The sequence below is a fragment of the Dromiciops gliroides genome, chromosome 4 (assembly GCF_019393635.1).
Source record: "Dromiciops gliroides isolate mDroGli1 chromosome 4, mDroGli1.pri, whole genome shotgun sequence".
NCBI classification, from domain to species: Eukaryota; Metazoa; Chordata; class Mammalia; order Microbiotheria; family Microbiotheriidae; genus Dromiciops; species Dromiciops gliroides.
The window spans coordinates 112775011-112787730 of NC_057864.1; the positions used below are offsets into that span (position 1 = coordinate 112775011).

At 37.3% G+C, this 12720-nt stretch overlaps 1 protein-coding gene across 1 annotated transcript in view; it reads left to right on the plus strand.

Moving 5' to 3' along the window:
• The window catches only part of PPP2R5A (protein phosphatase 2 regulatory subunit B'alpha), an 87188-nt gene that overhangs the window by 41816 nt on the left and 32652 nt on the right, over positions 1 to 12720 (plus strand). The window contains exon 2 of the mRNA XM_044000122.1: positions 8337 to 8533. Within this exon, the coding sequence (XP_043856057.1) occupies positions 8337 to 8533 (197 nt within the window). The remainder of the gene's footprint in view (positions 1 to 8336; positions 8534 to 12720) is intronic.

Consider the following 12720-nt stretch of genomic DNA (forward strand, 5'->3'; position numbering starts at 1 on the left):
AGTTAAAGCACAACACAATCTCAAAGACAACTTTTACAAATGTTCCCCTCTTTTTTTTTTTTTTGGAATATGCTTATCAAAAATAATACTTCTAGAATCAATTTACACTTGCCATGGCAAACAATTTGCCAGGGAAATGCTTTAAAGAGTTTGATCAAATAATCAGTTGAGAAAAAATAACAAAAACAAACAACTCAGAATATGGGAGCACAATACTCCTAGAATTAACATTGTATAATAAAATCAAAACCATCTTGCAATGTTTCAAAATTAGATAGACAAATGAATAGAAGAAAATACACATGGAACAATAAAATACAGTGAAATTCAAACTAAGGAAATCTAAATGAATATGAACTTAATATCAATAAGAGTATTATAAAATATAAACTTGATCACATGACTATAAAAAGCTTTTACAAATATTCTCCTTGTTTTAAAAACTAAGTATAAAACACAATCTCAAAAGCATTAAAATCTCTATGAAAATAAACCTATACCATTAATTCCAAAATGTATATGTAATAGCATAGAAATCCTATGTAACCTCTGAACTGACATTAATAATCTGAGTGAATTCAGAACACTCTTGATTCCGATATCTAAAATCCCCAATACTCATATCAATACCTTGCTGCTTACTTCTACATTTCTGTAAAATATATACCCTTCCATGGCAAAAGAAGCAGAGTCTTGAACTATGTTGATTGTCATTCTTATTCAGCTTAAGTTTTTCTTCTTTAACCCCTCTATATTGTCTGTCGGGCTTTTCACCATACAAATGCTTTATAAGATTACTAATTAAAGACAAAAGCAGGTTAGCAAAATTATGAACAAAACGAGCATATCTGGAATTTAAAGGGCTTTCTAAGGTTGTCTCAGAAGCACAGCCAGGCTGGGGAAGGGCTGAGCCTGAAGCTGCAAATGTAGTTAGAGAAAGTTGAGCATGCGCATCAGTTCTCTGGACTTCCCAGGCAGGGGAAGCAATGGGCTTGGCCATGGGAGGAGTAGAGGGTGGGGTCTGGAGAGGAGGGGAGGGACCAGAGCAATTTGAATCAGACTTGATTTTGAACTCAGGCCTGGATTCCTCTTCCCCCACTTTGCCTCCAGGTGCTAGGGGATTAAAAGCTTCAAGAGGGTGGGTCATTGCCTCCAGGCATGCAAAATTAGAGCAACAATTAGTGTTAGAACTGGGAAAAGCTGCGGGAATCTCTTCAGGTTTCTCTGAAAAAGCATGGTTGGGAAAGGGAGAGATATTTCCTTGTGTGAGTAAGTTGCTGGCTCTTTTAACAAAAATAAAAAGAAAAATAGAAAATCCACAAAAACAAAGCATTAACATGATCTTATCTCCCATTTGTCTGGTTAAACAGACTAAAATAAAAAATAGGGTAATTAGGGAGTTTAAAAGGTCCATTTGAAAAAATTTAAAGGAAAACACAGCCAGTACACCAGTACTTAGCAGTTAAAGGGAGAGGGAGGGGAAATTTCTTACCCAACCAGAAGATCAGAAGAAGACTGAGGTTTAGCTTTCCTCTTCGTGGTCAGCCATCTGTTAAGGGCTAAAATTCTAGCTAAACTGTCTAAAATATCTAATGAGTGGTCACCAATAAATTATAAGCTTTAGCAAGAGTTAGACTTTTAAGCATTTATTAAGGAGAATAAGAATTTGGTAAAGAGAGAGAGAAAGGCCTAGATTCCTATCTATTAAAGGGAGAGCACATTTCTAGCTCCCTTCTCCGCCAGCGTCCTCAGGAAAGAGCCCGAGACTGAGCGCCAGTCTCTTCCTTCCTCCTCCCACTAGTCCGCGTCACTTCCTGACTCCTGGTCTTGCCCTCAAAGACCTTCCCTTCATGGGCAGAACTCTTCTACAGTAAGTATCCAGCAGGTGGCGTTATTCCAATCGTTACAATATTCATTACTTTCTTTTTATTGTTTTAAGGCCAAATTCAGTTTTCTTCATATAATGGACCCTTGATGAAACCAATTCTCTTCAAAACAGTTTTCCCAAAAATGGTTTTTTTAAAGTTCACAATCTCCACATTGAGAACCCTTGCCCTGGTGGAAGTATGAAATAAGTAAAGCTTATTGAGCAGGGGAGTGAGGTGGTCATGTTTATATTATACTCTAAGAATATCAATTTGTCAGCTGTGAGGAGAATGGGATGGGGAGGAGACTGTAGAAGCAGCTTCTCTGAGGCACTATTGAAGAATTCTGATGAAAGGTGTGATCATTGCCTAAAGAGAAGCTAGCTGTACTTTCTTTTGCACAGCAGTGTCTGAGAATGGCTAGATTTGTCTAGCCTTCATACTAGACTATCAGCTATGTGGTGTAGTGCAGGGCTTCTTGCTGCTCCAGGCATTATCCTATGGCTTTATTTGGATGTTTTTTGGAGCGATTGTGTCATGGGTTTTCTAATGCAGGGCTTCTTAAACTTTTTCCACTAGACCCCTTTTTGCCCCAGAAGTTTTTATGGAACCCCAATTACATAGATATATAAAATAGGTATACATGACCCTATATCGTTGCCAAATATTTTGTGACCCCACATTGTTACATGATCCCATATGGGGTTGTGACCCACAGTTTAAGAAGCTTCATCCTAGACCACTGTTTGTTTAGCCATTCCCCAAATTGATAGGCATCTACTTAGTTTTCCACTACTACAAAACGTGCTGCTATAAAGAATGTAGTGTGTAAAGAGCCTCTCTTTCTAGTCAATAACCTCCTTCAAGTATAAAGCTAGAAATGGAAATTTTGGGGTCAAAAGGTATAGACATTTTAATCACTTTATTTGCATAACTTCACACTGATTCCCAGAATGGTTATATCATTCCACAGCTCAAGAATGCCTGCTTTTCCATAATCCCTCCAGAACCTTTAAGGGGCCTCTGAGGTCCCTTAAAACTCTAAATCTATAACAATTGTCAATATTAAATATTAAGGACCCACACCTTCATGATACCTTATAAGTTGGAATGAAAGATGGTCCCAGCTTTCTAGAAACTTCATTATGAAAACCCATATCGGGGCAGCTAGGTGGTGGGTGCAGCTAGGTGGCGCAGTGGATAGAGCACCGGCCCTGGATTCAGGAGGACCTGAGTTCAAATCTAGCCTCAAACACTTAACACTTACTAGCTGTGTGACCCTGGGCAAGTCACTTAACCCCAATTGCCTCACCAAAAAAACAAACAAACACAAAAACCCCATATCTCCACCTCTCAACAAATCCAGCAAATTTTCTCCAACCTAAATTACTTGCATACTCCACCAAAATGCCACCCTGATTCTTCAGCAGAGTGTCTAAGTCCCTTTGAGGTCTTGAAGGCCATGCCATCTGATTACAAGGTCTGGGAGATACTAAGAAAGCTGAAAAGATTTTTGAGTAGAGATTGTAGACAGCAGTAAAATTTGGAGAGGCTGATCGCCATAACAGTGGCCACCAGTCTCAGCTATAACAGCCCATGAAAACTGTGAGACAGTTTAGGGTTGTGATCTTCAACAAGAAAGGAATCCTCATGCAAAAAATCACAGATTCTTGAAACCTCTGAATACATTAATAGCAAAGGTTAATACTGCTATGTCTATGTAAACATATTCACAATTACCTAATAACTGCATTCTTAAAAAAGTATCTTGTATAGATTTACATCGTGTATAGATTTTTGAAAAATCTTGGAAAAAAAAACACCTTTGGTTTCTGTGATACAGTATCTGCTTTTCCTTTCTCTGATTATTCTTTTCTTTTTTCTTTTCCTGGCTCTTATTGTAGACATCACCCAAATTTCAGCCATGGCCTTCTTTTCCCTCTTTATTTTATCCTCTGTGATTTCAGCCAGTGTCATACTTAACATGATCCCTTCTTTAAAACCCTTAAATCGGGGGCGGCTAGGTGGCACAGTGGATAAAGCACCGGCCCTGAATTCAGGAGTTCAAATCCGGCCTCAGACACTTGACACTTACTAGCTGTGTGACCCTGGGCAAGTCACTTAACCCCCATTGTCCTGCAAAAAAAAAACCCCAAAAAACAAAACCCTTAAATCTATACTTCAACTCCCTTACCCCAATCTAACCATTATTCTTGCATTTCCAAGTATGTGTTAGATACTTCCATTATTTGTCCTGCAGTCACCTTAAAAGAGTGTCTAAAACTGACCTTATCACCCTGTTTCCTAAACGACTTTCATCTTCCTGAACTTATTATTTCCATTAATAAACGCTACCACCATTCTCCCAGTTACCCCACTTTGAAACTGTGGGGTTCTCTTTGACTTTTTCCTTGTTAATATCCTGATTTTCAATTAATAGCAAGCTCCTTTTGATTATTGCTTAAATGTTAGTGTATTTGTGTTTCCCTTATCTCTGCCACCATCCTAGTTTTAGACCCTTATCATAACATGGCTGGATAATTGTGATAACTTCTTAAGTGATTTCTTTATCTATAGTCTTCTTACTTAGATCTAATCCATTTTGTATGTCCATTGAATGAATGACTGTATCTTCCTAAAATACCAATTTCATCATATTACTTTCCTATTCAGAAATCTTGTCTTCCTTATTACCCACAGATGCGGAAGTCCAAACTCCTTCCTTAGCCAAGTGTTAAGGCGCTCCACAAATCAGATTCCCTGACTATTTTTCTTCCCATGTAAACCTTCTGTTCTCACCAGACTATTCTACTTATCATGCCCTGAACATTCCTTCATGCTTTGTAGTTCTGCCCATACATTTTCCCTTCCTAGAATGCCTTCTCTGCCTTATCTGAAAGTTAATCATTTTTTAAAGCCCAGTTCAAATTCTACTTTTGTGAAGCCTTCGTTGTTTCATTCAGAAGTGGTATCTCCTTCTAAGGTCCTATCATACTAATTTGTTTAGCAGTAGTAATTTGCCCCGAGTGTATACCCCTTCATTAGCTTTGTAAGTTCATTGAGAACAGGGACCACATTTCTTACTACTTTCCCTCAGTGTCTAGCACTACAGATTGAATATTTTTGGAATTTAATAAACATTTGTTTGACTAATAAGATGGGACATAGAGGTAAAGGTGCTGCATTTTGGTACCGTAGAAGGTGACTGCAAAGTTTTTATTTACTCACTCTATAGTTTCAAGTTATAGTTAACAAACAGCCCCTTTCCAAAATCATTGTAAATTGGAAAACTTCAATTTCATTCTAGGACCAATCATATTAGAGTATATTTTCATTATAGGTATTCTTTATTTCTCAGGAGAAGACAATTAACTTGGATAATGGAGATAAGACCTCAGTGATACCTAGTTCCTACCATGGTAGAGGAGGATGTGTAAGAAGAATTTGGGCCCTTTAAGGGAGCTTGTATATATTAGGATGTAAAAAGAGGGATGAAAAAGCTATGCAAAAAGAGCACCTGATTAAGGAAGCTGAGCCCAGAGGTTCAAGGAAAGAAACTGTACAGGAGACATCTGCCCTGAGGTCCAGATTTATGGCTTCTGCTCTCCCTTTTGAACTCTATCTCAGCTTGTAATAGTTGTTATTAAACTATTCACTGTGTACAATGCACTGGTGCTTAGGACTCGGGGTAGAAAGATGACTATATAGTCCCTATTCAAAAGAAGTTATAGTATGGGAAATAAGAAACAGATGAGAATAATACAAATTAAAATAGTATAAACAATAGAAGGGGAAAGATATCACTGTAGGAAGATGGTAGATGAATTGGGGAAAGCTTCATAGAGAATGCAGTACCTGTCTTGGACCCTGATGGAAGGGAGGAAAGGTCTTTAACTATCAGAGTCAGGGATGGAAAGAGTCTGTTCTAGACAAAGCACTTAGCAAAGTCTGCCATCATTATACCATTATGGACAAAATGGAGAGATGTTCACTGGATGATACTAGAGTTAAATTGATTCAAAACTAGTTGAATGACCAGCCAAAAGGGATGATTAATTGAATGTTAATTGGGCTCCTTTGATAGAATGTGCCAGTGTTCTTGCTCAATATTTTTAATAATGGGATGATGATATAGATAGAATAAAATTTGCAGATGATAGGAAGCTTGAAGTGGTGACTAATACCTTGAACAGAACTAGGATCCAAAAAGACCCATGTAGTCTAGAGCAGTGGGCTAAATCTAAGAAGATGAAATTTTTAAAGGGAGAAATGTAAAATCTTCTGTGTGATTGTTTTTTGGACCAAATACAGGATGTGAGAATGTTGCTAGGCAACCATTCATGGGAAAAATATATTTGGATTTTAATGGACTACAAGCTCAATGTGAGTCATCAGTGTGACACAGCAGTTAAAATAGTAATGCCATCTTTGTCTTCATTAAGTGAGGTGAAGCATAATATCTAGAATGAGGGAGGTGATAGTCCCACTATACCCTGCCCAGGTCTGCACCACATATTTTACTGAAGTTCTAGATATAGCACATTTTAGGAAAGATGTTGATAAATTGGAGTGCATGCAGAGGATGCTAAGGTTGGTAAGGGAATTGGGGACCATGTCATATAAGGATTCACTGAAGGAATTGGAGGTGCTTAGCTCAAAGAAAAGGAGACTGTTAATATGAATATATGGATCACCTGGATTTGATGGAAATACCTTCTTATCCAAAAGTATTTTTTTATGAAACCCTGGATCAATAGGATTAATAGGAACCAAAATGTCCTTCAATTGAACTCCAAACTGAACCCAGATAGCTAGCAGATAAAAGACCCTACCGAGTGACTTCTTTTCCCTCAGGATAGTAAGTCCCTGTCTTATGGTGACATTTCAATGTCCTCATCCTTGCCAAACCCTGTATTGGAATCCTGTAATCTTATCATGATGCTTTGGTATTTCCTCCATGCTTGTTATAACTGAAATCATTAAACTGTCTTTGCTTCTGTATCATACTATTGAAACTGACAACGCCCTGTAACCCATGGGCAAAGAAACCTTAAAAACCCTTAGAAGGAGAGGGTCTCTGAGCTCCCTTCTGAGGAGGGGGGGTCTCCAGCATGATCATACTATATATTTCTTCTTTAGGACAAAAATAAATTGTTATTGTGTTTTTCCTATCCATTCTCTGACCTGGTTTCTGTGAGGTACCTACTTCTGGTAAGAGAGGCAGAAATAGTCTTTGCTGATCTGGGTGAACAAATTGTAGGAGATATTATTGATGTCTCTGATCTGCTTATTATCTTGTAGGAGGATGGGTATGAAAACTATATTTAATATTCAACAAGACCTATAGGGAACATTGTGGCTGTATTCAACTGTTTGATGACAGGCTTACATGGAAAAGAGTATTAGACTCATTTTATTTCATACCAGTGGGTAGAACTTGGACTGAGAATTGGAACTTTGAGAGGTACAGAGTTAGACTTGATAAAAAGAAAAAACTCAAGTGAAAGCTAAATAGTCACTTATTGGGGATTTTGTAAAGTAGATTTTTGTGAAAGAATGCATTGACCTAAATGAAATTGTAAGCCATTTTTAAGGCTCAAGAAAGGATAATTGTGATGTGTCAGAGTCAGAAGACCAGATTTTGATTCTAGTTTTGCTATCAACAGGCTTATAAGGGGGCATGTTATTTCATCCCTGTGAGCCTCATTTTCTTCATTTTTAAAGTGGAAGGGTTAGATTATTTCTAGGATTATTTTTAGTTTAAATAATTTATAAGTCCAAGTACAAGACATGATCTCTTGCTTCCAACTTAGAAATAAGACATAGGAAAATTAAATGGCTATTTAAAAATTTTTCGACTGTTTAAGAAAACAATAGACCCCTTTTGCTAACTTAATTTTTTTTCATGCATTACTAGGAAAACTGTTGCCTTTTAAAGAAGATAACATGAAATGATAGTTCCTTTTATCTCTGTAATGGTTCTGAATAGTCTAATTGGTTTACTTGTGTTCTGGAGATGTCCAATAATTAAATATAGATCCCTTGTAAAAACTTGAGTCACTGAGCTGATTATTTGAAGTCCTTATTAGGTGTGAAGTTCAGAATTGAAATTTCCATTTTCACTGAAGTATTAGTTTGGTTTATAGTATTTATAATCATGCTATCATTTGTCTTGGTAAGTTTTGTTGTGATGTTAAATTTCCCTCATATATTCTACTTGAAATATGTTTTTGGATCCAGGTTTTCCTTTCTACACTTCTAAATACATTTCTTTACTATATTTCCATTTTGATATAAAGTGCTTTTTTGGGGGGGGGCGGGGCAATGGGGAGTTAAGTGACTTGCCCAGGGTCACACAGCTATAAAGTACTTTTTTATGAGTGTGCCTCAAAGAATATTTTGCTTTAAATATTTAAGTCAACTTTTGAATAGAGAGATAACACCCATATTTTCCTCTATTTTTGTTTATAGATGCCTCTTCAAATGAACAACAGGACCTTTTCTGTCAGAAGTTGGAGCAGTGTTGCATACTATTTGATTTCATGGACTCAGTTGCAGACTTGAAAAGCAAGGAAATTAAAAGGGCAACACTGAATGAACTGATTGAGTATGTTTCAACAAACCGTGGTGTGCTTGTTGAAACAACATATTCTGATATAGTGAAAATGGTAAGCTTCTAGATTCATGTTCCTTCAGATTTACTGCTGATTAAAATTAGGTGTGACTATATAACTGCCCAAAGTAATGAAATTGGCTTTTAGAAAGATATTTCAGAATTTACATATTCAAATAGTCACCTTGGAAGCTGGCTAGAGCTACAGAAGGAAACAGAACAGAAAGAATCACAGGCAAGTAGGACAACTTTGAAAGTTACATATTGAATTTATTTTAACAATTATTAAGAAAAGCAAGTTGTACACAATAGAAAGTTTAACATACAATACTCTATATATGGAAATACCCATTTTAGTTTTTAAATTAATTTTAAATTTTAAAATGAAAAATTTTAAAGCAGTTGAAGATGAGTTAGTCAAAGTTAACTTCATCTGGTAGGTTTGTTTTACTTCCATTTATTAAAGAAAAGAAGAGATGCTCGCTTCATAATTTACTTTTGTAAAATATAAGATTTTCTTTTTATCACTTGGAATTTAGCTGAAACTTTTACAGGAACATTTTATTTAAAGGTGCTTAGAAGCCAAAAGTTTAAAAAGCGGCTTCCTGTCCTCAAACTCCAGTTCAGTAAAGATTTATCAAGCTTACTATGTATTTTCCTTCCTGTATTCTCATATTCCATTCAGTCTGGCCTACTGGGTGTTCCTCTATCGCATTACATCCCTGGGCCTTCATACCTTTGCAGCCAGATGATCTTCCATGGCTAGACTGCCGTCCCTCCTCACCTGTACTTCATGGAATCTCTGGTTTTCTTCAAATCACAGCTCACGTGCCACCTTCTTTAGAACAGTTTTGCTAATCTTCTTATTTGTTGGTGCTTTCTCTCTTGAAATTATTTTGTGTAACTTTTAATATATTTTATATGCACTCATATTCTTTTTTTTCTTTCTTTTTTTTTGGTGAGGGGGTTGGGTTTAAGTGACTTGCCCAGGGTCACACAGCTAGTAAGTGTCAAGTGTCTGAGGTCAGATTTGAACTCAGGTCCTCCTGAATCCAGGGCCGGTGCTTTATCCACTGCACCACCTAGCTACCCCACTCATATTCTTTTATACATTCTATCTCTCCTATCCCATTCATACAGTGGTAAATTTCTTGATCCCAGACCCTAGTTTCTTTGGTCTCTGTCTAAAGAATTGTTGCACTTGGTGTGTTTTTGAATATTGGTTGAAATGAGCTGAAATTACAAAGATTGAATAAGATTTGATCTTATTCTTAAGCCTCCAGAAGCTTAAGACATTTAAGAAAGGGACAAAAGTAAAAAGTATAAGTAACAGTTATATGGATGAAGATCTGATTGTCCTTGGAGTTTAAAAAAAAAAAAAAAGGACCTAGGTTCAACCTGCCTCCTACCCATCTGACCTGAGTGGCCACAGGCAAGTTATTTAATCTCTTAAGGCTTCCAGGCAACTATATGCCTAGGACCAATTAAATTATGGGTCTGACTGGAGAAAAACTTCTATGAGGGCTCAATGAGTACTTTAAAATTAGAAAGAATTTCTATCTAGTCTAGCTCTTTCATTTGCCAATTGATAAAACTCAGGCCCAGACTAGGAAGAAAAGAAAAGAATTACTGAAGCATAAAATTTCAAATAAACTTTGGATTTTGTGAAGAAACCATTTAACTGCATTTGCCAGAGGTGCTGGAGTTAACACACTCAGATTTAAGTGATGCCTATTCATTTTATCAAAGTGTGCAAATGCAATCTTTAGCTTCTTTTGGGGGAGGGGGGTGAGTAGGACAGTAAGGGTTAAGCGACTTGCCCAAGGTCACACAGCTAGTAAGTGTCAAGTGTCTGATGTCAGATTTGAACTCAGGTCCTCCTGAATCCAGGGCCCGTGCTTTATCCACTGCACCAATTAGCTGCCCCCAATCTTTAGCTTCTAAGCCTACCTATAGAAAGTTTGCCAAGATGGTCAAGTTCATTCCATATGAAGATCATTGAAAAAATTGAGGCTGTTTATCCTGGGGAAGAAGAAAAGTCCTTGGGGATGGAGGGTGGGGAGGAAAGGTTGAAAGGGGAAAGAGGTGGGGGAAAGGCAGGATGACAGCTGTCCTCAAGTATTTGAATGGCTGGCTCTTGGAAAAGGGGATTAGCTTTTTGTCCTTGGCCTCTGAGCACAATTTCTTAGCATATAAAAATGAGCTTCCTAACCTCTGGAGCCCCACACTTGAATGGGTTGCCTCCTGAGACAGGGAATTATGCTGTCCTTTGGTCTTTATGCAAAGCCTGGGTGACCTGTGAGGACCCCTCCCGTCTATGTGGAGGAGAATTCTTTCTCGGGCACAGGTTAGAGTACATGACCTGTAAGGCACCTTCCAACTCCAGACTGTGCTGCTTCTCTGGAGTTGTTTATACTAAATAGTATCAACAGGTAGATGGGATGAACTAAATGGCACCAAGAGAGATACATTTGAAAATATGCAATTTAAAATGTCAAATAGATAAGTTGTATCACTGCCTGCTTTATTAAATGAGTAAAATCAACAAGAAGAGATTGGAGGGGGGGGGGGTTTGAGGCAATTGGAGTTAAGTGACTTGCCCAGGGTCACACAGTAAGTGTCAAGTGTCTGATGCAGATTTGAACTCAGGTCCTCCTGACTTCAGGGCTGGTGCTGTATCTACTGCACCACCTAGCTTCCCCACCTTCCCCAAAAGAGATTTTTCTTCTGTTGTTAATGAGAATCTTATTTAGTATTGACTGTTAATTACCAGTGAAATAGGTGTGATTTTTAATGCTAAATTCAAATCAACAGAAAATATTACCTAAATGCAGCAAGCAAATGTAAATAAATTAAAAGCTACATTATTAAGTGGTAGTACCTTTTCTACCTTTTGATTTAATTCAGGCTCCTCTATGTTTGTAGTCAATGTATAATGAGCCTTCTTTGAAACAAATAATTAGGAAATACCAGACTAGATGTTAAATCAAGCACATGCCTCTTTTATAAAAGATCCCTACCCTCATCCTGGTAGGTACTACCAATAAGTAGACTACTAAATGAACATAAATGCATATGAAAATTTGAGTCAACAATGGGAAAGAGCTGGAAGAAGTAAGGTGCCACAGATTTTGAAGGGCTTCGAATACTAGGCTGGGCATTTGTGTACTTTGTTCAGTACACAATAAAGAGCCATTGAAGAGTTTTGTTCAGAGGAGTTAGTTCATCAGCTCTATTTATAAAGATTAAAATGGCAAAGAGATGAATAAATTGAAGAGAAGAGATTCAAGGCTAGAAGATCACCTAGACAGTTTCAGTCATCCAAGTGGGAGATAAAAGCCTGCATTAGCCTTCAAGGTTCCTTCTGTCTTTAAGTCTCTCCATCCATCTCGTGTGTTTGTGTGTGTGTGTTCAAGCACATGATGCTTCATAGAGGTGCTCATCAATTGGGAAATGGTTGAATAAATTATGGCATATAAATGTAATGGAATATGATTAGAGGGGGTGGTTTCAGAAAAACCAAAAAAAACTCGTGAACTGATGCAGAGTGAAGTAAGGAGAATCGGGAAGACAATTTATACCATAATAACACTGTAAAGGTAAACAACCTCGAAAGACTTAAGAACTCTTATCAACCACAATTTTAGAGGACTCATGGACCCAGAGTACAGATTAAGACATATCTGTTTCGGATATGGACAATGCAGGAATTTGTTTTGCTTCACTATGCATATCTGTTGCAAAGGATTTTTCCCCCAGTAGGGCAGGTGAAGTAAGAAACAGAGAAAATAGATTTTCATTCTTTTTAAACAATTATTTTTTTGAAAAGACTTAAACATTAATTTTTCATTGGGCATCGGGGAGGAATGCCCCAATGTGATGAAATTAGCAAATTTAAAATAACAGATAGGGTGGAGAGAGACACTAATCAAAATTAATTTGGCCCTAATAAAGTCCAAAGATGGTAAAACAGAAAAGACAACATATAAATGCTAATAGCATCTTTTGCCTTAGAAATGTGTATCTGCATTTTGGTGGTAATGGGGCACTTTTGTGCCAATGGAAGACTCATTGACCATCTAATATTTGATGTTTTATTGTGAGAGAGCACCCTATTTCACTATGGATAATGTTCTATCAAAGAGGTTATTAATGCCCCGCATCCTTGTCACTGTCTGTTATAAGGAACTCATTCTAAAGCTCAATCTAAGGGAGGGGTTCCTAATCTTTTTTTTTCCTGTC